This window comes from Ciconia boyciana, chromosome 23 (genome assembly GCF_034638445.1).
Source record: "Ciconia boyciana chromosome 23, ASM3463844v1, whole genome shotgun sequence".
Taxonomy (NCBI): Eukaryota; Metazoa; Chordata; class Aves; order Ciconiiformes; family Ciconiidae; genus Ciconia; species Ciconia boyciana.
In genome coordinates this window covers 2,245,359-2,270,958 of record NC_132956.1, presented here as the reverse complement: position 1 = coordinate 2,270,958, position 25,600 = coordinate 2,245,359, and the positions used below count along the sequence as shown (strand labels likewise).

The window sequence follows — 25,600 nt, the reverse complement described above, 5'->3', positions numbered from 1 at the left end:
GCTGCAGACCACATCTCCAGTGAGAGGCAGAGGCTAAAGCTCCCGCAGGCAGGAGGAGCTCCACCTGCCTCTGTGGATTTCCCTTCCTGCCCCTGAGTAAGGACAGACTACAAGTGCAACTGAATAATGGTATTTTGTGTAAGAATAGGAGTCAATAATGTTGACATGGCCATGACAGTGATGGCAAGGTTCGGCAGCAGGTACTGCCCCTGGTCAGTGCCCCTCCACACCCGGGATGGGCTTCCCGTCCCCAGCAGTGCCTCGTGCTCTTCACTTCCAGCAATCGGCTGCAAAAGACCAGAGATCGAGAACGGAAGAGTGACTGGGCTGGAGACCGCGTACAGAGTTGCAGACATCATTATCTTCGAATGCGATTTTGGTTACGCCTTGAAGGGCTCTCAAGAGTCTCAGTGCCAGTTTGGGGGCACGTGGGACCCTCCTGTCCCCATCTGTGAAAAGAGTAAGTGTAAATAAGGTGGTGGGTGGTAGGCGATTTCTTCTGAACCACTGTGGGTACACCTGGCAGCATGCAACTGCCTCACCTTGGAGGTAAAGGGGCCACTCTCCAGGACCGGAAAGGACAACCATGCAAATATCTGTCCTCCCATCTTCTCAATCCCCATTCAGGCCCTTGTTACGTAGGGTTTTCATCTCCTTAAATAAATCCACAAAGAGAGAGAGCCAGACTGGTGTCTGATCTTGTTCACAACCACGGACAGGCCAGAGCAAGCTGTTAGGGCCACAGATGGAAACTAACCACTGTACATGCCTAAATAGTGAGAAAAGATCATTCTTGATGTCAATAAGCTCAAAAAAAAAATGAAGGCTGGAAGATAGGTGAGGGTAGGATGGAAGCATAATTCATACATTGACACCCCTAGCTATTTGGGAAAAGTTAATGGGAAAGAAAGAAGTGAAAAGGCTGCCTTACTCTACAGTGGGTGTTTCTGGTACCTGCTCTTCACCAGTAATGACTTCTTTCCCCTCCTTCTAGTGCTACAGTGTCCTTCCCCTCCAAATATCAAAAATGGCCACCATGAGACCAAGGATGTGAAAGTGTTCATCCCTGGAATATCAGTGAAGTACTACTGTGACCCAGGGTACGTCCTCACCGGGAAAACAACAGTTTCTTGTTTGACATCTGGAACCTGGAGCATCCCTTACCCCCGGTGTGAAGGTGAGCTGTGAATGCTGTTACCCGCAGTGAAAAGGGAGACCATCGTGATCGCTCGGCCTTCCCTGAATTTTGACCTCCAAAAACAAAGGGGAAACCCCCAGCTCTGGCAGCCGCCTCCCCAGCCCACGCTCTGCTGCTGTTCACTTCCAGTGATCACCTGCACAAGCCCCGACGTCCAGAATGGAGATGTGGCTGAGGGATGGAGCGCTGTGTACCGTCCCGGGGCCAACGTCACCTTCCAGTGCCGCCCGGGCTATGTGCTGCGGGGCAGCCGTGAAGCCAAGTGCCAGCCCGATGGCCGCTGGGTGCCTGCTGTCCCCACCTGTGAGCCTGGTGAGCACGGGCACATGGGGGTTTAGAAAGAGGAGGCTCAGGGCCATCTTTGTGCTGGAGGGGCCCTGAGGTCGTGCTCTCAGGTGTGACAGTCTTTTGTTGTGGTACATGTGCTCCTACATTGGGCAAAATCACTAAAACGCCCTTCTCTGCTCCTGCCCCGTTAGCGGTGCCTTGTCCTCCACCTCCCGTCATCGCCCACGCCACGCACAGCGCGGAGCTCGGGACAAACTTCACCAGCGGCATGTCCGTGACCTACAGCTGCCAGCGCGGCTTCTCCCTCCTCGGAGACCCCTCTGTCTCGTGCACGGCCTCGGGGAACTGGAGCCTCCCGTACCCACGCTGCGCAGGTGGGGCCGGCTGCTGCCGCGGCTCCCCGTGCACCCGAGCCTGGCTGAGCATCCGTCCCGTGCTCGGTGGATCCTGGAGCAGGCAGCCCTGCCAACCCGCAGATTGCCGTGGGGGGGGTGCACATCCATGACACCCGTGGGTCTGAGCGTGCTTCCGGCACGTGCAGGACGCTGTGTTCGTTTTGCTGGCACTGGGAATAACCTGGTGGCTTTGCTAAAGCCCATGGTTTCCCGCAAGGAGACAGTCTTGGCTGTTCTCAGTTCTGCAATTGCAGATCCCTGCGCTCTGTGACCCAAAGACCACACGCTGTATGGGGCAGCACTGCAGTGTAGGATGGGCAGAGCGTGGAAACGCCAAACTGGCTAAACTGGGGGTTTTTGGGGGCAGGGGTTGTTTTGTTTCATTTCTTTAAGGACATATAAATTGGGTGCATGTGTCCTTACATGCTAAGTAAGTGTTAATTGATGCAGATAAATGTCAGAATACAGAGAAGAGAGTTTAATACCTTGGGGTTTGTAACAGTGCCTACCAAGGCGCTTTGTTTCTCTTTAGCTGCGTTTCGCAACCAGCAGGTATTTCTCATGTGTATTTTGCTTCTTGGCAGCTGGCTGTGGGACACCAACAACGTTATTGTTTGCTGAGCTAAACAAGGAGTCTAAAAATCAGACTGAGTTTCCTGTTGGGAAGACTGTGAAGTACACTTGTCGGCCTGGATATGTAAAACATCCACAGATACCACCAACTATTACGTGTCTTGAAAATCAAACGTGGTCTGAAGCCCAGGAGTTTTGCAAACGTATGTTTGGCAGATGCTTCTAGTTTGTTCAAATCGCAGTGTGACGGCTCAAGCCTTGTAATGTCTCCCTTTCAGTTCCCTCCTCCGTGGGGTTGGGGCACGCTCCCAGAATTAGTGACCCTCTTCCCATGGCATTGAGTTACCGAAGCTTAAACCCGGGTCTTCTTCTGCCCAGGGAGAAAGTGTGATCACCCAGGAGAACCGGAGAACGGCAGAGTTATCGTTACAACAGATCTCTTCTTTGGGTCAACAGTGAATTACACCTGCAATGAAGGGTGAGTCCCAGCTCAAGCTCCTTCGCCTCACTGAGATGAACCCAGCAATGCTGCTGCTCTCCCTGCAACTCGTAGGCACCGCGTGTCTTCCCCCAAGAGACCAGTGCTCGTGTCTCTGAGCTCAGAGCACCCCAGTGTTGCCTGCACAACCTTGGCGATGCTGGAGGAGAAGCTGGAGTTCTCAGGTGCTGAGAGAAAACAGAAATCATCCAAATGATCAGGGAAAACCTCAGAATCCTGTGGGTGCTTTAAAACAGCTTCGGCACTAAAGCAATTCTGGTCTTTGCAAGGGTCTATTTCTAGTCTAATTTCTAGTCCAAACGGCAAGAGAAATTGGGAAAAGCGAATTATTCACAAATGTTTAAGTGCCATTCTGAGGGCACGACCGCCTGAGTCTGCTTGTGCGGAGCATATGAGGGGAAAAGGGGGTTTTATTTTGGAAGGTTTGGCTTAAACCAGAAGTCGTTAAAGTGGACTTTTCTAGAGGACAGAAGGAAGAGGAGAGGGCCTGGCAGTGCCCTGAGCCCCCCAGGGATGTACTGCCTGGGCTGAGCGAGGGCACCTGGGGGGAGGTCCCCATGTGAGCTAAGGCTCACAGCTGTAAAATGGCAGTATTAGATGGCAACTCAGGCAATACTGGGTTGCTGTGGGAGATGCGACCTCCAAAGACAGTCCTGTAGTGACAAGAGTGACTTTGTCTGACCCCAGGCACAGGCTGGTTGGAGCGTCCCAGCGGCACTGCGTGATTTCGAGCTCTGGGACGCGAGTGAGGTGGAGCGGTGATGTTCCCGTCTGCCAGAGTAAGTACACTGGGCAGGAGCTGAGCAGACTGATGAGAAGCCAAACGCAGCACAAAGAGATTCAGATCGGTGCTTTCCTTGGGAAAGGTCTTCCAAGGCAAAGACAGAGAGCATCACCGCTGAGACGGGTTCATCCTCGTCGGTTCCCTTCCTGGGAAGCGAGTGTGTCCTGCAGACTCCGCGTGCTGCTGCAGCGCTGGTGCTAAAAGCCACCTTGTACGCGCCCACAGGTATCGTCTGCGATCCGCCACCAGACATCCCCCACGGGAGACACAGTGGGCACTTGATGGACACCTTCTCCTACGCGGACGTAGTCATCTACACCTGCGACCCCGGCCACCCGCTGGCCGGAGAGCCCTCCATCTTCTGCACCACAGAGAACGGGGAGCACGGCGTGTGGAGCGGGCCGCCGCCGCGGTGCGGAGGTAGGGCTCTGCGGTGCACGGGCGTCCGTCCCCGCCGGCCAGGCTGTGGGCAGGGCAGGGCACACGCAGGGACATGCTGTGGAGCAGTGGCCGGGGAGGATGTGGAGCCGGGACGTGTCAGTGCCCGCACCGCCCCTGCCACACTCGCCGAGAGCCCTTTGACGCTCGCCGGGGATGAGGGCACAGAAATACGTGCCAAGTAGTCCAGAGGGCTGAAGCATCTGGATGGACTCTGGCAAGGAGCAGCAGCCAGGAGATACCTGTTCGAGACACCCCTGTCTCTTGCAGGCTGGCAGCTCAGCTGCAATGCTCCTGTGCACCAGCTCACTCATTTTTCCATAGTCCTCCCTTTTCTCACTACTGACATGAAAGTGGTTTTGCCCTCTTCCCCCAGTGTCGCAGTGCTCTCACCCTCCAGCCATTGCCAACGGAAAGCACAGTGGCCAGGGCACGGCAGTTTTCGCCAGCGGCATGTCCGTCAGCTACGCCTGCGATCCCGGCTACGTTCTTGTTGGAGAGGCACAGCTTAATTGTACTTCTTCTGGAGCTTGGAGCGTCCCTGCCCCTCGCTGTGAAGGTGCATTCACCTGCCTTTTTCACGTGTGGATTTGCTAGGGATACAAAGGGATTATGGGAGGAAAGAAGGGGAGAAAAGTGAAAATCCACCTACTTGTACTTAGAGAGACTCAGTTCTCTAGTGCTAAGCGGCACAACAAAACAGAAAACCCCAAAGCCCGTCCTGTTCTCAGTGAAGATTTCCTTCCCTGTAGGGCGGCTGTGTCCCTCCCCGTCGGCGATTGATCACGGCCAGCACGATGGCAAGGATGTGAAAGCCTTCATCCCTGGAAAGTCTGTAAATTACAGCTGTGACCCCGGCTATTCTCTTATTGGGAAAGCAACGCTGTACTGCACGGTCAATGGAACCTGGAGCATCCCTTACCCCCGGTGTGAAGGTGAGCTGTGAACGCTGTTACCCGCAGTGAAAAGGGAGACCATCGTGATCGCTCGGCCTTCCCTGAATTTTGACCTCCAAAAACAAAGGGGCAACCCCCAGCTCTGGCAGCCGCCTCCCCAGCCCACGCTCTGCTGCCGTTTACTTCCAGTGATCACCTGCACAAGCCCCGACGTCCAGAATGGAGATGTGGCTGAGGGATGGAGCGCTGTGTACCGTCCCGGGGCCAACGTCACCTTCCAGTGCCGCCCGGGCTATGTGCTGCGGGGCAGCCGTGAAGCCAAGTGCCAGCCCGATGGCCGCTGGGTGCCTGCTGTCCCCACCTGTGAGCCTGGTGAGCACGGGCACATGGGGGTTTAGAAAGAGGAGGCTCAGGGCCATCCTTGTGCTGGAGGGGCCCTGAGGTCGTGCTCTCAGGTGTGACAGTCTTTTGTTGTGGTACATGTGCTCCTACATTGGGCAAAATCACTAAAACGCCCTTCTCTGCTCCTGCCCCGTTAGCGGTGCCTTGTCCTCCACCTCCCGTCATCGCCCACGCCACGCACAGCGCGGAGCTCGGGACAAACTTCACCAGCGGCATGTCCGTGACCTACAGCTGCCAGCGCGGCTTCTCCCTCCTCGGAGACCCCTCTGTCTCGTGCACGGCCTCGGGGAACTGGAGCCTCCCGTACCCACGCTGCGCAGGTGGGGCCGGCTGCTGCCGCGGCTCCCCGTGCACCCGAGCCTGGCTGAGCATCCGTCCCGTGCTCGGTGGATCCTGGAGCAGGCAGCCCTGCCAACCCGCAGATTGCCGTGGGGGGGAGTGCACATCCATGACACCCGTGGGTCTGAGCGTGCTTCCGGCACGTGCAGGACGCTGTGTTCGTTTTGCTGGCACTGGGAATAACCTGGTGGCTTTGCTAAAGCCCATGGTTTCCCGCAAGGAGACAGTCTTGGCTGTTCTCAGTTCTGCAATTGCAGATCCCTGCGCTCTGTGACCCAAAGACCACACGCTGTATGGGGCAGCGCTGCAGTGTAGGATGGGCAGAGCGTGGAAACGCCAAACTGGCTAAACTGGGGGTTTTTGGGGGGCAGGGGTTGTTTTGTTTCATTTCTTTAAGGACATATAAATTGGGTGCATGTGTCCTTACATGCTAAGTAAGTGTTAATTGATGCAGATAAATGTCAGAATACAGAGAAGAGAGTTTAATACCTTGGGGTTTGTAACAGTGCCTACCAAGGCGCTTGTTTCTCTTTAGCTGCGTTTCGCAACCAGCAGGTATTTCTCATGTGTATTTTGCTTCTTGGCAGCTGGCTGTGGGACACCAACAACGTTATTGTTTGCTGAGCTAAACAAGGAGTCTAAAAATCAGACTGAGTTTCCTGTTGGGAAGACTGTGAAGTACACTTGTCGGCCTGGATATGTAAAACATCCACAGATACCACCAACTATTACGTGTCTTGAAAATCAAACGTGGTCTGAAGCCCAGGAGTTTTGCAAACGTATGTTTGGCAGATGCTTCTAGTTTGTTCAAATCGCAGTGTGACGGCTCAAGCCTTGTAATGTCTCCCTTTCAGTTCCCTCCTCCGTGGGGTTGGGGCACGCTCCCAGAATTAGTGACCCTCTTCCCATGGCATTGAGTTACCGAAGCTTAAACCCGGGTCTTCTTCTGCCCAGGGAGAAAGTGTGATCACCCAGGAGAACCGGAGAACGGCAGAGTTATCGTTACAACAGATCTCTTCTTTGGGTCAACAGTGAATTACACCTGCAATGAAGGGTGAGTCCCAGCTCAAGCTCCTTCGCCTCACTGAGATGAACCCAGCAATGCTGCTGCTCTCCCTGCAACTCGTAGGCACCGCGTGTCTTCCCCAAGAGACCAGTGCTCGTGTCTCTGAGCTCAGAGCACCCCAGTGTTGCCTGCACAACCTTGGCGATGCTGGAGGAGAAGCTGGAGTTCTCAGGTGCTGAGAGAAAACAGAAATCATCCAAATGATCAGGGAAAACCTCAGAATCCTGTGGGTGCTTTAAAACAGCTTCGGCACTAAAGCAATTCTGGTCTTTGCAAGGGTCTATTTCTAGTCTAATTTCTAGTCCAAACGGCAAGAGAAATTGGGAAAAGCGAATTATTCACAAATGTTTAAGTGCCATTCTGAGGGCACGACCGCCTGAAGTCTGCTTGTGCGGAGCATATGAGGGGAAAAGGGGTTTTATTTTGGAAGGTTTGGCTTAAACCAGAAGTCGTTAAAGTGGACTTTTCTAGAGGACAGAAGGAAGAGGAGAGGGCCTGGCAGTGCCCTGAGCCCCCCAGGGATGTACTGCCTGGGCTGAGCGAGGGCACCTAGGGGGAGGTCCCCATGTGAGCTAAGGCTCACAGCTGTAAAATGGCAGTATTAGATGGCAACTCAGGCAATACTGGGTTGCTGTGGGAGATGCGACCTCCAAAGACAGTCCTGTAGTGACAAGAGTGACTTTGTCTGACCCCAGGCACAGGCTGGTTGGAGCGTCCCAGCGGCACTGCGTGATTTCGAGCTCTGGGACGCGAGTGAGGTGGAGCGGTGATGTTCCCGTCTGCCAGAGTAAGTACACTGGGCAGGAGCTGAGCAGACTGATGAGAAGCCAAACGCAGCACAAAGAGATTCAGATCGGTGCTTTCCTTGGGAAAGGTCTTCCAAGGCAAAGACAGAGAGCATCACCGCTGAGACGGGTTCATCCTCGTCGGTTCCCTTCCTGGGAAGCGAGTGTGTCCTGCAGACTCCGCGTGCTGCTGCAGCGCTGGTGCTAAAAGCCACCTTGTACGCGCCCACAGGTATCGTCTGCGATCCGCCACCAGACATCCCCCACGGGAGACACAGTGGGCACTTGATGGACACCTTCTCCTACGCGGACGTAGTCATCTACACCTGCGACCCCGGCCACCCGCTGGCCGGAGAGCCCTCCATCTTCTGCACCACAGAGAACGGGGAGCACGGCGTGTGGAGCGGGCCGCCGCCGCGGTGCGGAGGTAGGGCTCTGCGGTGCACGGGCGTCCGTCCCCGCCGGCCAGGCTGTGGGCAGGGCAGGGCACACGCAGGGACATGCTGTGGAGCAGTGGCCGGGGAGGATGTGGAGCCGGGACGTGTCAGTGCCCGCACCGCCCTGCCACACTCGCCGAGAGCCCTTTGACGCTCGCCGGGGATGAGGGCACAGAAATACGTGCCAAGTAGTCCAGAGGGCTGAAGCATCTGGATGGACTCTGGCAAGGAGCAGCAGCCAGGAGATACCTGTTCGAGACACCCCTGTCTCTTGCAGGCTGGCAGCTCAGCTGCAATGCTCCTGTGCACCAGCTCACTCATTTTTCCATAGTCCTCCCTTTTCTCACTACTGACATGAAAGTGGTTTTGCCCTCTTCCCCCAGTGTCGCAGTGCTCTCACCCTCCAGCCATTGCCAACGGAAAGCACAGTGGCCAGGGCACGGCAGTTTTCGCCAGCGGCATGTCCGTCAGCTACGCCTGCGATCCCGGCTACGTTCTTGTTGGAGAGGCACAGCTTAATTGTACTTCTTCTGGAGCTTGGAGCGTCCCTGCCCCTCGCTGTGAAGGTGCATTCACCTGCCTTTTTCACGTGTGGATTTGCTAGGGATACAAAGGGATTATGGGAGGAAAGAAGGGGAGAAAAGTGAAAATCCACCTACTTGTACTTAGAGAGACTCAGTTCTCTAGTGCTAAGCGGCACAACAAAACAGAAAACCCCAAAGCCCGTCCTGTTCTCAGTGAAGATTTCCTTCCCTGTAGGGCGGCTGTGTCCCTCCCCGTCGGCGATTGATCACGGCCAGCACGATGGCAAGGATGTGAAAGCCTTCATCCCTGGAAAGTCTGTAAATTACAGCTGTGACCCCGGCTATTCTCTTATTGGGAAAGCAACGCTGTACTGCACGGTCAATGGAACCTGGAGCATCCCTTACCCCCGGTGTGAAGGTGAGCTGTGAATGCTGTTACCCGCAGTGAAAAGGGAGACCATCGTGATCGCTCGGCCTTCCCTGAATTTTGACCTCCAAAAACAAAGGGGCAACCCCCAGCTCTGGCAGCCGCCTCCCCAGCCCACGCTCTGCTGCCGTTTACTTCCAGTGATCACCTGCACAAGCCCCGACGTCCAGAATGGAGATGTGGCTGAGGGATGGAGCGCTGTGTACCGTCCCGGGGCCAACGTCACCTTCCAGTGCCGCCCGGGCTATGTGCTGCGGGGCAGCCGTGAAGCCAAGTGCCAGCCCGATGGCCGCTGGGTGCCTGCTGTCCCCACCTGTGAGCCTGGTGAGCACGGGCACATGGGGGTTTAGAAAGAGGAGGCTCAGGGCCATCCTTGTGCTGGAGGGGCCCTGAGGTCGTGCTCTCAGGTGTGACAGTCTTTTGTTGTGGTACATGTGCTCCTACATTGGGCAAAATCACTAAAACGCCCTTCTCTGCTCCTGCCCCGTTAGCGGTGCCTTGTCCTCCACCTCCCGTCATCGCCCACGCCACGCACAGCGCGGAGCTCGGGACAAACTTCACCAGCGGCATGTCCGTGACCTACAGCTGCCAGCGCGGCTTCTCCCTCCTCGGAGACCCCTCTGTCTCGTGCACGGCCTCGGGGAACTGGAGCCTCCCGTACCCACGCTGCGCAGGTGGGGCCGGCTGCTGCCGCGGCTCCCCGTGCACCCGAGCCTGGCTGAGCATCCGTCCCGTGCTCGGTGGATCCTGGAGCAGGCAGCCCTGCCAACCCGCAGATTGCCGTGGGGGGGGGAGTGCACATCCATGACACCCGTGGGTCTGAGCGTGCTTCCGGCACGTGCAGGACGCTGTGTTCGTTTTGCTGGCACTGGGAATAACCTGGTGGCTTTGCTAAAGCCCATGGTTTCCCGCAAGGAGACAGTCTTGGCTGTTCTCAGTTCTGCAATTGCAGATCCCTGCGCTCTGTGACCCAAAGACCACACGCTGTATGGGGCAGCGCTGCAGTGTAGGATGGGCAGAGCGTGGAAACGCCAAACTGGCTAAACTGGGGGTTTTTGGGGGGGCAGGGGGTTGTTTTGTTTCATTTCTTTAAGGACATATAAATTGGGTGCATGTGTCCTTACATGCTAAGTAAGTGTTAATTGATGCAGATAAATGTCAGAATACAGAGAAGAGAGTTTAATACCTTGGGGTTTGTAACAGTGCCTACCAAGGCGCTTGTTTCTCTTTAGCTGCGTTTCGCAACCAGCAGGTATTTCTCATGTGTATTTTGCTTCTTGGCAGCTGGCTGTGGGACACCAACAACGTTATTGTTTGCTGAGCTAAACAAGGAGTCTAAAAATCAGACTGAGTTTCCTGTTGGGAAGACTGTGAAGTACACTTGTCGGCCTGGATATGTAAAACATCCACAGATACCACCAACTATTACGTGTCTTGAAAATCAAACGTGGTCTGAAGCCCAGGAGTTTTGCAAACGTATGTTTGGCAGATGCTTCTAGTTTGTTCAAATCGCAGTGTGACGGCTCAAGCCTTGTAATGTCTCCCTTTCAGTTCCCTCCTCCGTGGGGTTGGGGCACGCTCCCAGAATTAGTGACCCTCTTCCCATGGCATTGAGTTACCGAAGCTTAAACCCGGGTCTTCTTCTGCCCAGGGAGAAAGTGTGATCACCCAGGAGAACCGGAGAACGGCAGAGTTATCGTTACAACAGATCTCTTCTTTGGGTCAACAGTGAATTACACCTGCAATGAAGGGTGAGTCCCAGCTCAAGCTCCTTCGCCTCACTGAGATGAACCCAGCAATGCTGCTGCTCTCCCTGCAACTCGTAGGCACCGCGTGTCTTCCCCCAAGAGACCAGTGCTCGTGTCTCTGAGCTCAGAGCACCCCAGTGTTGCCTGCACAACCTTGGCGATGCTGGAGGAGAAGCTGGAGTTCTCAGGTGCTGAGAGAAAACAGAAATCATCCAAATGATCAGGGAAAACCTCAGAATCCTGTGGGTGCTTTAAAACAGCTTCGGCACTAAAGCAATTCTGGTCTTTGCAAGGGTCTATTTCTAGTCTAATTTCTAGTCCAAACGGCAAGAGAAATTGGGAAAAGCGAATTATTCACAAATGTTTAAGTGCCATTCTGAGGGCACGACCGCCTGAGTCTGCTTGTGCGGAGCATATGAGGGGAAAAGGGGGTTTTATTTTGGAAGGTTTGGCTTAAACCAGAAGTCGTTAAAGTGGACTTTTCTAGAGGACAGAAGGAAGAGGAGAGGGCCTGGCAGTGCCCTGAGCCCCCCAGGGATGTACTGCCTGGGCTGAGCGAGGGCACCTAGGGGGAGGTCCCCATGTGAGCTAAGGCTCACAGCTGTAAAATGGCAGTATTAGATGGCAACTCAGGCAATACTGGGTTGCTGTGGGAGATGCGACCTCCAAAGACAGTCCTGTAGTGACAAGAGTGACTTTGTCTGACCCCAGGCACAGGCTGGTTGGAGCGTCCCAGCGGCACTGCGTGATTTCGAGCTCTGGGACGCGAGTGAGGTGGAGCGGTGATGTTCCCGTCTGCCAGAGTAAGTACACTGGGCAGGAGCTGAGCAGACTGATGAGAAGCCAAACGCAGCACAAAGAGATTCAGATCGGTGCTTTCCTTGGGAAAGGTCTTCCAAGGCAAAGACAGAGAGCATCACCGCTGAGACGGGTTCATCCTCGTCGGTTCCCTTCCTGGGAAGCGAGTGTGTCCTGCAGACTCCGCGTGCTGCTGCAGCGCTGGTGCTAAAAGCCACCTTGTACGCGCCCACAGGTATCGTCTGCGATCCGCCACCAGACATCCCCCACGGGAGACACAGTGGGCACTTGATGGACACCTTCTCCTACGCGGACGTAGTCATCTACACCTGCGACCCCGGCCACCCGCTGGCCGGAGAGCCCTCCATCTTCTGCACCACAGAGAACGGGGAGCACGGCGTGTGGAGCGGGCCGCCGCCGCGGTGCGGAGGTAGGGCTCTGCGGTGCACGGGCGTCCGTCCCCGCCGGCCAGGCTGTGGGCAGGGCAGGGCACACGCAGGGACATGCTGTGGAGCAGTGGCCGGGGAGGATGTGGAGCCGGGACGTGTCAGTGCCCGCACCGCCCCTGCCACACTCGCCGAGAGCCCTTTGACGCTCGCCGGGGATGAGGGCACAGAAATACGTGCCAAGTAGTCCAGAGGGCTGAAGCATCTGGATGGACTCTGGCAAGGAGCAGCAGCCAGGAGATACCTGTTCGAGACACCCCTGTCTCTTGCAGGCTGGCAGCTCAGCTGCAATGCTCCTGTGCACCAGCTCACTCATTTTTCCATAGTCCTCCCTTTTCTCACTACTGACATGAAAGTGGTTTTGCCCTCTTCCCCCAGTGTCGCAGTGCTCTCACCCTCCAGCCATTGCCAACGGAAAGCACAGTGGCCAGGGCACGGCAGTTTTCGCCAGCGGCATGTCCGTCAGCTACGCCTGCGATCCCGGCTACGTTCTTGTTGGAGAGGCACAGCTTAATTGTACTTCTTCTGGAGCTTGGAGCGTCCCTGCCCCTCGCTGTGAAGGTGCATTCACCTGCCTTTTTCACGTGTGGATTTGCTAGGGATACAAAGGGATTATGGGAGGAAAGAAGGGGAGAAAAGTGAAAATCCACCTACTTGTACTTAGAGAGACTCAGTTCTCTAGTGCTAAGCGGCACAACAAAACAGAAAACCCCAAAGCCCGTCCTGTTCTCAGTGAAGATTTCCTTCCCTGTAGGGCGGCTGTGTCCCTCCCCGTCGGCGATTGATCACGGCCAGCACGATGGCAAGGATGTGAAAGCCTTCATCCCTGGAAAGTCTGTAAATTACAGCTGTGACCCCGGCTATTCTCTTATTGGGAAAGCAACGCTGTACTGCACGGTCAATGGAACCTGGAGCATCCCTTACCCCCGGTGTGAAGGTGAGCTGTGAATGCTGTTACCCGCAGTGAAAAGGGAGACCATCGTGATCGCTCGGCCTTCCCTGAATTTTGACCTCCAAAAACAAAGGGGCAACCCCCAGCTCTGGCAGCCGCCTCCCCAGCCCACGCTCTGCTGCCGTTTACTTCCAGTGATCACCTGCACAAGCCCCGACGTCCAGAATGGAGATGTGGCTGAGGGATGGAGCGCTGTGTACCGTCCCGGGGCCAACGTCACCTTCCAGTGCCGCCCGGGCTATGTGCTGCGGGGCAGCCGTGAAGCCAAGTGCCAGCCCGATGGCCGCTGGGTGCCTGCTGTCCCCACCTGTGAGCCTGGTGAGCACGGGCACATGGGGGTTTAGAAAGAGGAGGCTCAGGGCCATCCTTGTGCTGGAGGGGCCCTGAGGTCGTGCTCTCAGGTGTGACAGTCTTTTGTTGTGGTACATGTGCTCCTACATTGGGCAAAATCACTAAAACGCCCTTCTCTGCTCCTGCCCCGTTAGCGGTGCCTTGTCCTCCACCTCCCGTCATCGCCCACGCCACGCACAGCGCGGAGCTCGGGACAAACTTCACCAGCGGCATGTCCGTGACCTACAGCTGCCAGCGCGGCTTCTCCCTCCTCGGAGACCCCTCTGTCTCGTGCACGGCCTCGGGGAACTGGAGCCTCCCGTACCCACGCTGCGCAGGTGGGGCCGGCTGCTGCCGCGGCTCCCCGTGCACCCGAGCCTGGCTGAGCATCCGTCCCGTGCTCGGTGGATCCTGGAGCAGGCAGCCCTGCCAACCCGCAGATTGCCGTGGGGGGGAGTGCACATCCATGACACCCGTGGGTCTGAGCGTGCTTCCGGCACGTGCAGGACGCTGTGTTCGTTTTGCTGGCACTGGGAATAACCTGGTGGCTTTGCTAAAGCCCATGGTTTCCCGCAAGGAGACAGTCTTGGCTGTTCTCAGTTCTGCAATTGCAGATCCCTGCGCTCTGTGACCCAAAGACCACACGCTGTATGGGGCAGCGCTGCAGTGTAGGATGGGCAGAGCGTGGAAACGCCAAACTGGCTAAACTGGGGGTTTTTGGGGGGGCAGGGGGTTGTTTTGTTTCATTTCTTTAAGGACATATAAATTGGGTGCATGTGTCCTTACATGCTAAGTAAGTGTTAATTGATGCAGATAAATGTCAGAATACAGAGAAGAGAGTTTAATACCTTGGGGTTTGTAACAGTGCCTACCAAGGCGCTTGTTTCTCTTTAGCTGCGTTTCGCAACCAGCAGGTATTTCTCATGTGTATTTTGCTTCTTGGCAGCTGGCTGTGGGACACCAACAACGTTATTGTTTGCTGAGCTAAACAAGGAGTCTAAAAATCAGACTGAGTTTCCTGTTGGGAAGACTGTGAAGTACACTTGTCGGCCTGGATATGTAAAACATCCACAGATACCACCAACTATTACGTGTCTTGAAAATCAAACGTGGTCTGAAGCCCAGGAGTTTTGCAAACGTATGTTTGGCAGATGCTTCTAGTTTGTTCAAATCGCAGTGTGACGGCTCAAGCCTTGTAATGTCTCCCTTTCAGTTCCCTCCTCCGTGGGGTTGGGGCACGCTCCCAGAATTAGTGACCCTCTTCCCATGGCATTGAGTTACCGAAGCTTAAACCCGGGTCTTCTTCTGCCCAGGGAGAAAGTGTGATCACCCAGGAGAACCGGAGGAACGGCAGAGTTATCGTTACAACAGATCTCTTCTTTGGGTCAACAGTGAATTACACCTGCAATGAAGGGTGAGTCCCAGCTCAAGCTCCTTCGCCTCACTGAGATGAACCCAGCAATGCTGCTGCTCTCCCTGCAACTCGTAGGCACCGCGTGTCTTCCCCAAGAGACCAGTGCTCGTGTCTCTGAGCTCAGAGCACCCCAGTGTTGCCTGCACAACCTTGGCGATGCTGGAGGAGAAGCTGGAGTTCTCAGGTGCTGAGAGAAAACAGAAATCATCCAAATGATCAGGGAAAACCTCAGAATCCTGTGGGTGCTTTAAAACAGCTTCGGCACTAAAGCAATTCTGGTCTTTGCAAGGGTCTATTTCTAGTCTAATTTCTAGTCCAAACGGCAAGAGAAATTGGGAAAAGCGAATTATTCACAAATGTTTAAGTGCCATTCTGAGGGCACGACCGCCTGAAGTCTGCTTGTGCGGAGCATATGAGGGGAAAAGGGGTTTTATTTTGGAAGGTTTGGCTTAAACCAGAAGTCGTTAAAGTGGACTTTTCTAGAGGACAGAAGGAAGAGGAGAGGGCCTGGCAGTGCCCTGAGCCCCCCAGGGATGTACTGCCTGGGCTGAGCGAGGGCACCTGGGGGGAGGTCCCCATGTGAGCTAAGGCTCACAGCTGTAAAATGGCAGTATTAGATGGCAACTCAGGCAATACTGGGTTGCTGTGGGAGATGCGACCTCCAAAGACAGTCCTGTAGTGACAAGAGTGACTTTGTCTGACCCCAGGCACAGGCTGGTTGGAGCGTCCCAGCGGCACTGCGTGATTTCGAGCTCTGGGACGCGAGTGAGGTGGAGCGGTGATGTTCCCGTCTGCCAGAGTAAGTACACTGGGCAGGAGCTGAGCAGACTGATGAGAAGCCAAACGCAGCACAAAGAGATTCAGATTGGTGCTTTCCTTGGGAAAGGTCTTCCAAGGCAAAGACAGAGAGCATCACCGCTGAGACGGGTTCATCCTCGTCGGTTCCCTTCCTGGGAAGCGAGTGTGTCCTGCAGACTCCGCGTGCTGCTGCAGCGCTGGTGCTAAAAGCCACCTTGTACGCGCCCACAGGTATCGTCTGCGATCCGCCACCAGACATCCCCCACGGGAGACACAGTGGGCACTTGATGGACACCTTCTCCTACGCGGACGTAGTCATCTACACCTGCGATCCCGGCCACCCGCTGGCCGGAGAGCCCTCCATCTTCTGCACCACGGAGAACGGGGAGCACGGCGTGTGGAGCGGGCCGCCGCCGCGGTGCGGAGGTAGGGCTCTGCGGTGCACGGGCGTCCGTCCCCGCCGGCCAGGCTGTGGGCAGGGCAGGGCACACGCAGGGACATGCTGTGGAGCAGTGGCCGGGGAGGATGTGGAGCCGGGACGTGTCAGTGCCCGCACCGCCCCTGCCACACTCGCCGAGAGCCCTTTGACGCTCGCCGGGGATGAGGGCACAGAAATACGTGCCAAGTAGTCCAGAGGGCTGAAGCATCTGGATGGACTCTGGCAAGGAGCAGCAGCCAGGAGATACCTGTTCGAGACACCCCTGTCTCTTGCAGGCTGGCAGCTCAGCTGCAATGCTCCTGTGCACCAACTCACTCATTTTTCCATAGTCCTCCCTTTTCTCACTACTGACATGAAAGTGGTTTTGCCCTCTTCCCCCAGTGTCGCAGTGCTCTCACCCTCCAGCCATTGCCAACGGAAAGCACAGTGGCCAGGGCACGGCAGTTTTCGCCAGCGGCATGTCCGTCAGCTACGCCTGCGATCCCGGCTACGTTCTTGTTGGAGAGGCACAGCTTAATTGTACTTCTTCTGGAGCTTGGAGCGTCCCTGCCCCTCGCTGTGAAGGTGCATTCACCTGCCTTTTTCACGTGTGGATTTGCTAGGGATACAAAGGGATTATGGGAGGAAAGAAGGGGAGAAAAGTGAAAATCCACCTACTTGTACTTAGAGAGACTCAGTTCTCTAGTGCTAAGCGGCACAACAAAACAGAAAACCCCAAAGCCCGTCCTGTTCTCAGTGAAGATTTCCTTCCCTGTAGGGCGGCTGTGTCCCTCCCCGTCGGCGATTGATCACGGCCAGCACGATGGCAAGGATGTGAAAGCCTTCATCCCTGGAAAGTCTGTAAATTACAGCTGTGACCCCGGCTATTCTCTTATTGGGAAAGCAACGCTGTACTGCACGGTCAATGGAACCTGGAGCATCCCTTACCCCCGGTGTGAAGGTGAGCTGTGAATGCTGTTACCCGCAGTGAAAAGGGAGACCATCGTGATCGCTCGGCCTTCCCTGAATTTTGACCTCCAAAAACAAAGGGGCAACCCCCAGCTCTGGCAGCCGCCTCCCCAGCCCACGCTCTGCTGCCGTTTACTTCCAGTGATCACCTGCACAAGCCCCGACGTCCAGAATGGAGATGTGGCTGAGGGATGGAGCGCTGTGTACCGTCCCGGGGCCAACGTCACCTTCCAGTGCCGCCCGGGCTATGTGCTGCGGGGCAGCCGTGAAGCCAAGTGCCAGCCCGATGGCCGCTGGGTGCCTGCTGTCCCCACCTGTGAGCCTGGTGAGCACGGGCACATGGGGGTTTAGAAAGAGGAGGCTCAGGGCCATCCTTGTGCTGGAGGGGCCCTGAGGTCGTGCTCTCAGGTGTGACAGTCTTTTGTTGTGGTACATGTGCTCCTACATTGGGCAAAATCACTAAAACGCCCTTCTCTGCTCCTGCCCCGTTAGCGGTGCCTTGTCCTCCACCTCCCGTCATCGCCCACGCCACGCACAGCGCGGAGCTCGGGACAAACTTCACCAGCGGCATGTCCGTGACCTACAGCTGCCAGCGCGGCTTCTCCCTCCTCGGAGACCCCTCTGTCTCGTGCACGGCCTCGGGGAACTGGAGCCTCCCGTACCCACGCTGCGCAGGTGGGGCCGGCTGCTGCCGCGGCTCCCCGTGCACCCGAGCCTGGCTGAGCATCCGTCCCGTGCTCGGTGGATCCTGGAGCAGGCAGCCCTGCCAACCCGCAGATTGCCGTGGGGGGGGGAGTGCACATCCATGACACCCGTGGGTCTGAGCGTGCTTCCGGCACGTGCAGGACGCTGTGTTCGTTTTGGTGGCTTTGTGCATGCATCCTTCCTGCGTGTTACCCTGTCCATGCTCTTTTTTCATTTTGTTTTTTCCTCTCTCTTTAGTGCTGCAATGTTCTTCACCTCCAAATATTGACAAAGGAAATCACAACAGCCAGGAACTGGACATTTTCACTACTGGGATGGTTGTAAATTACAGCTGTGACCCTGGCTACAGGCTCCTGGGAGATGCATCGATTTACTGTACTGACTCGGGGAACTGGAGCCTCCCTCTTCCTCGCTGTGCAGGTACACAGTGGTTCCCAGATAATGGCTGGAGTTATGGCTAGTCTGGGAATTTCTGCCTTTGAAAGCCTGTAGGATTCGTCCTTTCCCTCACTCTTCCCAAAATGTTGAATCCTTCAGTCCTTTGTTGTCAGTTTTGCTTGTAAACTTTTTTCTATGCATACTCAATATACATTTTAAAACAACTTTGTGTAGTTGATATCCCTATTTTTGCCTGTGTTTTCTTTCCTGATAGGTGGCTGTGGAGCACCTCCAAACTTAACCTTTGCTGAGCTAACTGAGGAATACAAAAATCTGATGGAGTTTCCTGTTGGGGACACCGTGCGATACAGCTGCCAGCCGGGATACATGAAACACCCCAGACTACCCCCAACTCTGACATGCCTCAAAAACCACACGTGGTCTGAAGCGCTAGCGTTCTGTAAAAGTGAATAGCTCAATCAGTTTGGTGTTGGTTGTTGAAAATTGTCTAAGCTATGTTTGTGGGTTTCTTAAAGCAATTATTTTAAAAATTATTCATACATGGCTTCACTAGTCACATAGTTTGGGCAGCTATTGGCCTTTTAAAAATCATGTATTTATTGGTGTCTGAATGTGGACAGATCCTTAAGATACCTTCTCAGAGTGCATTACAAAATTGCAAGAGAAGAGTTTAAACTCAGCCTTGTTCTTTCCCAGGGAAGCAATGTAAATACCCAGAAACACCAAAGAATGGCAGAGTTGTTCTGACAGATCTCCTTTTTGGGTCAACCGTGAGCTACACATGTGAAGAAGGGTGAGTCCCACGCTGCCTTTGCTAGCTCCATTTCTGAACTCGGTGTTGGGCAACTTACAGAAAAGGCCCACTCCTCTGCACAGGCCGTTCTCCCACAGCAAGCCAGAATTTGTGTTTTGGTTCCAGTTATGCCATAGTTACCTACTCAGGAAAGGGAGATGTGTCTCTCGTTTTTCCCTGCCGGTGCTCGGGAGATTACTTTGCAAACTTCAGCTTCAGTCTGCCTCCTCAGATGACCACCCAGCAGGAGCTGAGAGTGCAAGCAAGCACATGCTGCAAGGAGACTCCAGCGGCTTGGAAATCACTTGTGTCTGAGTCCTGATGTAGCACCTGACCAATCTAACCCAGAGTAATTTGGGATCACTGCTGTTCCTCTTGGATCTAGGAAGAAGGAACTTGGTGTCCTTCATTCCCATGTGTCAAACCAACAGAAACACCTCGGTGACCAGCCAGAAACGGGAGGCTGCAGAAGGAAACCTCTGGCGGTAGTGTCAGAGTGGGAGTGCAAAATCCAAGCTGAATGACTTGGTATCAACTGATATTTCTCTCTCTGTAACTCCAGGCACCGACTGGTTGGACAGTCTCATAGCCGATGTGAGATTTTTGGGCGAGATGTCGCATGGACTGGTGTTCCTCCCATTTGTCAGAGTAAGTAGGTCACCACTAGATCTGGCCCAGAATTGCCAAATTAAGTCCTTAAAATTAAAAAGTCGCATTTTCTTAAAATAAATAGAGCCTTGAGGAATAAGACTTTTTAAGCATAATATTCCTCTAGGATTGTTTTGTTTTGTTTGCTTATTTGGTTTCTTCTAAAAATCTTCCAGATGCTAGCTTTTGATCTTTCAGAGTTATGTAGAATGAAGAGTTGTGAGATGCCTGCAGGGATTTGTCCCTTTTGTTTCACAAACATAATAATAAACTAAGGAAGAAATGTGTCTTGCAGTAGAAGAGTGGGATATTGAGTAAAATTTATCTGGGATCTTCCAAATACTGTACTGTTATCCAAACCACGAGGCTGTTTTGCAGGGGTTGATCATTGCAATTAGTCTTTCCTTCAGATGGAACTGCTTTGGAAGGCATGAGCTTCATATAGTAAATCAGTCATGAGAATGACTAACCGCGCTTATGGATTTCTACACCATTTAATATATTTATTGGAACGTATTTGCATTATTCTGCTTATAGGCACAAAATTATGTTTATATATAATGTGGTAAACCTAGGGTACCTAAAGGAACTAAAAAGCCCTGAATTCTTGAAATTATTCTTCTGTGAGTCTCCAAGTACTACCTGTGAAACTCCTCTGAGCAGTGGCACGTTAAGGATGGACTTTATATATGCATTAATTACAGCGTACATATGGCTCCCTCCTTGAGATAATGAATTTCTTTTTCAGAGGTGGTATGTCCAGTCCCACGGATCCAGAATGGGAGAGTATCTGTTCTTAAATATCACTACACGTACAAAGATACTGTTAGCTTTAACTGCCATAAAGGTTTCACCTTGCGAGGCCATCACACAGCCCAGTGCCAAGCTGATAAAACATGGAATCCACCCGTACCAGTCTGTGAGCAGGGTAAGTGTCAGCACTCTGTCAGCATTACAGATTCCTCCCCGACTGCTCCTGCCCACTCACTGAAGCCAAAGCTGGCTTTATTTTTCCTGTTTGCTCCAACTACTTAAGGAGAAACCAGAAATTGTTCCTTTTATTTATGCCTCTCTTCTCACACAGGAGATAAGCCAGGTTTTAGTAATGCTGTAAGTATAAGCATGATTTGCACTTTTCTCACCCTGCCTGTTGCAATCCATAATCCATGTTCTCCTCATTTCCTGAGAGTGAGAAATTTGGTAGCTTCATCGCAGGATGCTATCAGAGAGGAGTGAAATTTTTGCTGGAAATATAACAGCAGGATGATGGAAAATGAAGGTAAATTTGTGCATTGCATTTGCTCAACTAAATGTGTATTTTAAACTCTTAATGCTTTATCTAGATGGAGTGGCAGAACACTATCACCATCCTGATATCACAACGAAGCCAGGTAGGTCTATTATAAGAAGAGGCAAGATTTACTAAACGCTAACTCCTCCTCCCAACCTGTCCTGCTTTTTGCAGTGAAGAGGGTTAATTGCACTTTTTTACTCTCTTGTTAACACTTTTTTTATAATTTAATGTCACCTTCTCACCCTCTCCCTGTCTTCTTTCAGTAGTGAAGTGTCTGCCTCCTCCAAGCATTGCTAATGGGGAACACAGCAGTCATTTCTCAGACACTTTTGATGTCGGAGCACTTGTGCACTACCGCTGCAAACATGGCTTCTCCCTCATTGGGAATAAGTCTGTTCATTGTACAACATACGGATTCTGGAGCCATCCCCTTCCTCGGTGCGAAGGTATGTTTGTGCTCTTACCAGTGAATCTTCTCAACTTTCTAAATGCGTTAAACATGTAGTGGTATTTGGCTAAGGACTTGCTGAAACAAGCTGTTGCTTCAACAAACTCCACCAGTAAAGAAAGAATGAGATCTCTGTGGATTCTGTGGTCTCTATCCCACACAAGTTTCACAGTCTAAAGAGTTCTTTATACCCTCGCTGCCCACAGTTGGCTGTGAGCCCAAGAGCTGGGAATGGAAAAGCAATCAGATTGGAGTCCCTCCGTAGGCCTGAAGACATGATTACAGTTGAATGCAACACTGCTAATGTCCCAAAAGACCTCCACAAGTCCCAGTGCCAGCCTGGGGGCACATGGGATCCTCCACTCCCGTCTGTGAAAGAGGAAAGCATGTGCTATCTGTCCTTAGATGGCTATCTTTTCTGACCTTATCGCTCTTGGTAGTGTGTTGCACTTCAGGAGGCGAGAGGAATCCCGAGTCTAGTGTTTAGATCCGAAGATCCATCTATCCTAATTTTTCCCATTCTTAGTGCTGCAGTATCTGGTGCCTCAGTTTCTCAGTATGAACACCTTAAAAATTAGTTTAGGCCAGCTTTTCCAGCAGGTTGTCATTAAATGGTCTTACAAGCATGGAATTCCCATTATAGATATGAACTAATCACTCTTTTTATCTGATATACCAGGAAAGATGATGCTGGGCAATGTTCTTTTGTGTAAGAAGAAATGTGTGTGATGTCATATGCTTTATAGATGATTTGGGGTGAAGTGAGTGCAGAGGGTTGGGCAGGGCTGGCTCTGTGTGTTGGTTTCAATGCTGTGGGAGTGAGCGTACAGCCATCCACAGGTGCTCAAAAGTTTCCCCTCTTGCCTGTATGAGCTCTGTTTTGATCTGCACTTCTCTCTTTTTAGTGCTGCGCTGTTCCAAGCCTGCAGATATTGCCCACGGGTCTCTCAGTGGCCCGGCAAAAGCATTTTTCACTCCTGGAACATCTGTAAGATACATCTGTGAGCCTGGCTTCTCTCTCATTGGGACAGCATCCATTTATTGCACAGAGTCTGGAGCCTGGAGCCATCCTTCTCCGGTCTGTCAAGGTGCGTTTTTGTTGCAGAGAGATAAGAAGGACGGACACTTAACATGACCTGCCTTAGGGAAAGGTTTGTATAAGGACTAAATCTGAGTCCTCTACTACAGAATGAGTGATAAGAACAAGATCAAGTTTATACCCATTTCCAAAGCCTGAGGGAGTTACAGGGTTACAAAATCAGTTATTTAGCCTAGGTGAAGAAACTAAAAGGGAACAACCAAGGCTGCAAAAGTACGGTGCCTTAGCTACTCTGGCAGTCTGTCAGGATCCTCATGTCCATCCTGTCATTTGTCTCTCCCTGACTTTCCAGTTGTGAAGTGTCTCCATCCTCCAACCATCACCAATGGGTACCTCAAAGGCAACATCTCTGACACTTTTTCCTATGGAGCATCTGTATCCTACAGTTGTAATCCTGGTTATTCACTTGTTGGGAATGCTTTCATCAACTGCACAGTGTCAGGAACCTGGAGCCAGCCACCTCCTTGGTGTAAAGGTGTGTTTGTGCTTGGTTTGCTTATGTTGTTTGGAATTCATGGTGGCAAACATCTCCAAGAAATGAACTGAGGGCTGAGCATGCAGCCATGCTGATATACATGTTTTACTTAGGGAAAAAATTAAATCTTCAGAGAGATACATGGGCCAAAATCTAAGCAGTAAAATCTTCTGCAGCTAACACCGAATTCCGTCCCCTTATTTTGCCTGGGAACCACTTTCATAACATAGCTAGGCAGTGTTGATCTGTTAATTATGAATTTACCTCCGTATGATATTGTTGTAAAGAATGGGAACCTCATGCTAGTACCCAGAAGGATATGAGTACAATAGAGGCAATTCCGGAAGGCAATTTTCATTCTTGGATGTTTTCCATCTCTGCTCTTGTTGCTACGAATAAGTTGTATACCAACTTTCCTCCATAAAAAGCTTTCTACTTTTAGTAGAAGAGTAGAAACTTTTTCCCTTCCCTTTCTTTCCCTTTTTGTGTCTGTCACTCCCCAGTTATCACTAACAGGAAACAAAGGAAATTATTCTATCAGAGAATTTGTCTCTAATGGACAATTTGTAGATTACGTGTGAGCCTGACTATTCCCTTCTCGGAAAATGCCTCTGTGACTTGGCACTTCTGTGTAGCTCACTGTGAAGGTCAGTCATCAGGCAAACTTGACTAAAGGCAGTTTCATTAATGTCACAAGATTCCTACTGTGGGTGTTCCTGCATGGAAAAATGGACATTCACCGGAATAAATTCATGACCCACACAGGGTGCTTCCTTGGTGGAGCTGCGTCCACCTCAGTGACTCAAGAGTTGAAACGCGCTTGGGTAACATTGAGAGGAAATAACGTACCAAGTCAGAGGCTCTTTAAAGGAAGCAGTCTCGCAGAAAAATTCTCCCTGCCATTCCATATTCTTGTGAAGTGTCCTTAGTAACTATTATGTGTGAAAGTAAAAATAAATATTAAAAAAAAGACATGAAACAAAGGTTAGAAGTTGCATGTTGACATTACCCCCTTGGTCTCCATGGAGAACCTTCTCCTCCAGAATTCTTGCGCTTGGACTGTTAAAGGTGACTAGACACTTAAATTGAAGCAACTAACTCTCTTCATTGAAACCAGTGCTATTAATTATTGATAAATAATATGGCTGGTGACATCTTTTAAGGGCAAGGGACTTCTACAGACTAGAAGTGGGCTATAGGCAGTTGGCTCTAAAGGTCCTACAGAATTCTTCCCTGCTACACCTTTCTTCTCCAAATGTTTTGGCAGCCCAGGATCAGAAAAATCTCTTTCTCTGGCAGGCTTCTCCCAAGGTAACCCTACTACACATGACTTTCCACGTGCAGTATCAGTGTGGAGCAGCTGATCTGTACAGATACTCACATGCGGGAGTGAGACACCTACCCTCTTCTGTGGCCACAAAGAAAGGAATTACCCTGTGGAATAAGAATTAATTCCTGGTTACATTCAGAAAGAATTCAAAAACAATGTCTTAAATAACCCACAGTTGTATTTCTTGTATTTTATATTCCTTCTCATTAAACGTCCTTTTTTTGTTACTTCTAATTTCAGAGATTAGGTGTGTATTCCCAGAAGTTCAAGGTGTTAAGAAAGCCATAAAAGGAAATACTTACCGCTCTGGGACAAACATCACTCTAGAATGCGATGATGGTTACACATTGGAAGGCATCAGTCAGATTCAGTGCCAAGAGGACTTCAGCTGGGACCCTCCTGTACCAGCCTGTAAACTGAGTGAGTGAAACGTAAATGAAGCAAAGCTCAAACAGAAACATGCAAATACATTTTAAACATGCAAATGTCTTTCTGTATGAAAAAAAAGGTATATAATGGTGTGGGTTTTAAGAAATCCTGTATTATAGGCCTTAGCAGTAAAAGCTTTATTGATAAAGTGATTAACTACAGTTGAGAAACACTGTATTTTGTTAGAATAGTTTGCTGATTTTTCTTTTTCTCTTCCCTTCAGCATCTCACAAGTCTGGTTCAGTAGGCCTAGGTAAGCAGCTCAGAGACATTTTTGTGGCCAGATCTTTAACTTTATGCAGTGGCCTCAGTGGCACCATTTCCCTCTGCTTACTTTGAAGATGTGCCTCGTTACGTCTTTTGTGCTGATATGCTTTAAAAGATACAGTGAGAATAATACGCACTCTTCTCTCTCAGGAGTCGCAGCTGCAGGAGTCCTGCTTCTCCTGGCGGCAGGCATTGTCTGGAAAATTATTTCTAAGCAGAAGGAAGGGTAAGGCAGTCTTCCGGATGTTCATTCATGTCCTTTGTTGCCAAGTCCCAAGTTTTATATACTTTATACGCTTGAAATATTTCCCTGAGTGTGCCTGGGTCCCGTAATTTTGTATCTTCAGCTCACACTTGCAAACTGTACAAGGCACAGCAACTTGGAATCGATGGTGTGGTTATGGTGTTTTATTTCAAGGCTCTCTTCCTAAGAGGAAACCAACCTGAGTGTTCTTTTACAAACCAATACAGTTCACTGTTTTCTCCTTTTTCACTTAGCTATTATCATACATATGAAAACTACAGTTACCAAACCCCTCTGAACCAGATAACTGAACAGAAACGTTCGTGTCTTCCATAGAAGGTATGGATTTATATTCCTTAGCATAAAATATCAGTTATAGCTGCAAACTTGAGTTGTTCTAATACAGTCATTCAAGTAGAAAACACTTTCCCCTCAGTCTTCTGGTAAGATGCTTTCTTTTGCTGAATAAAAGAGATTGTTTTAAACATACTGTGTTTTTTAAACATCCTATTTTTCTTTCTGACATCACCCTCAGTGTGTGTGTT

At 51.8% G+C, this 25,600-nt stretch overlaps 1 protein-coding gene across 1 annotated transcript in view; it reads left to right on the top strand.

The window, feature by feature from the left end:
- Window positions 1-25,600, top strand: part of CR1 (complement C3b/C4b receptor 1 (Knops blood group)) — a 36,638-nt gene that overhangs the window by 10,101 nt on the left and 937 nt on the right. Inside the window, 48 exon segments of the mRNA XM_072845026.1 lie at window positions 995-1,177; window positions 1,328-1,510; window positions 1,678-1,860; window positions 2,466-2,657; window positions 2,833-2,932; window positions 3,641-3,732; window positions 3,963-4,157; window positions 4,552-4,734; window positions 4,928-5,110; window positions 5,261-5,443; window positions 5,611-5,793; window positions 6,400-6,591; window positions 6,767-6,866; window positions 7,574-7,665; window positions 7,896-8,090; window positions 8,484-8,666; window positions 8,860-9,042; window positions 9,193-9,375; window positions 9,543-9,725; window positions 10,336-10,527; window positions 10,703-10,802; window positions 11,511-11,602; window positions 11,833-12,027; window positions 12,422-12,604; window positions 12,798-12,980; window positions 13,131-13,313; window positions 13,481-13,663; window positions 14,272-14,463; window positions 14,639-14,670; window positions 14,672-14,739; window positions 15,447-15,538; window positions 15,769-15,963; window positions 16,358-16,540; window positions 16,734-16,916; window positions 17,067-17,249; window positions 17,417-17,599; window positions 17,867-18,049; window positions 18,725-18,821; window positions 19,384-19,469; window positions 20,218-20,397; window positions 20,813-20,860; window positions 21,027-21,209; window positions 22,117-22,299; window positions 22,603-22,785; window positions 24,356-24,535; window positions 24,768-24,797; window positions 24,962-25,037; window positions 25,310-25,394. Of these exon segments, the coding sequence (XP_072701127.1) occupies window positions 995-1,177; window positions 1,328-1,510; window positions 1,678-1,860; window positions 2,466-2,657; window positions 2,833-2,932; window positions 3,641-3,732; window positions 3,963-4,157; window positions 4,552-4,734; window positions 4,928-5,110; window positions 5,261-5,443; window positions 5,611-5,793; window positions 6,400-6,591; window positions 6,767-6,866; window positions 7,574-7,665; window positions 7,896-8,090; window positions 8,484-8,666; window positions 8,860-9,042; window positions 9,193-9,375; window positions 9,543-9,725; window positions 10,336-10,527; window positions 10,703-10,802; window positions 11,511-11,602; window positions 11,833-12,027; window positions 12,422-12,604; window positions 12,798-12,980; window positions 13,131-13,313; window positions 13,481-13,663; window positions 14,272-14,463; window positions 14,639-14,670; window positions 14,672-14,739; window positions 15,447-15,538; window positions 15,769-15,963; window positions 16,358-16,540; window positions 16,734-16,916; window positions 17,067-17,249; window positions 17,417-17,599; window positions 17,867-18,049; window positions 18,725-18,821; window positions 19,384-19,469; window positions 20,218-20,397; window positions 20,813-20,860; window positions 21,027-21,209; window positions 22,117-22,299; window positions 22,603-22,785; window positions 24,356-24,535; window positions 24,768-24,797; window positions 24,962-25,037; window positions 25,310-25,391 (7,304 nt within the window). The 3' untranslated portion in view covers window positions 25,392-25,394.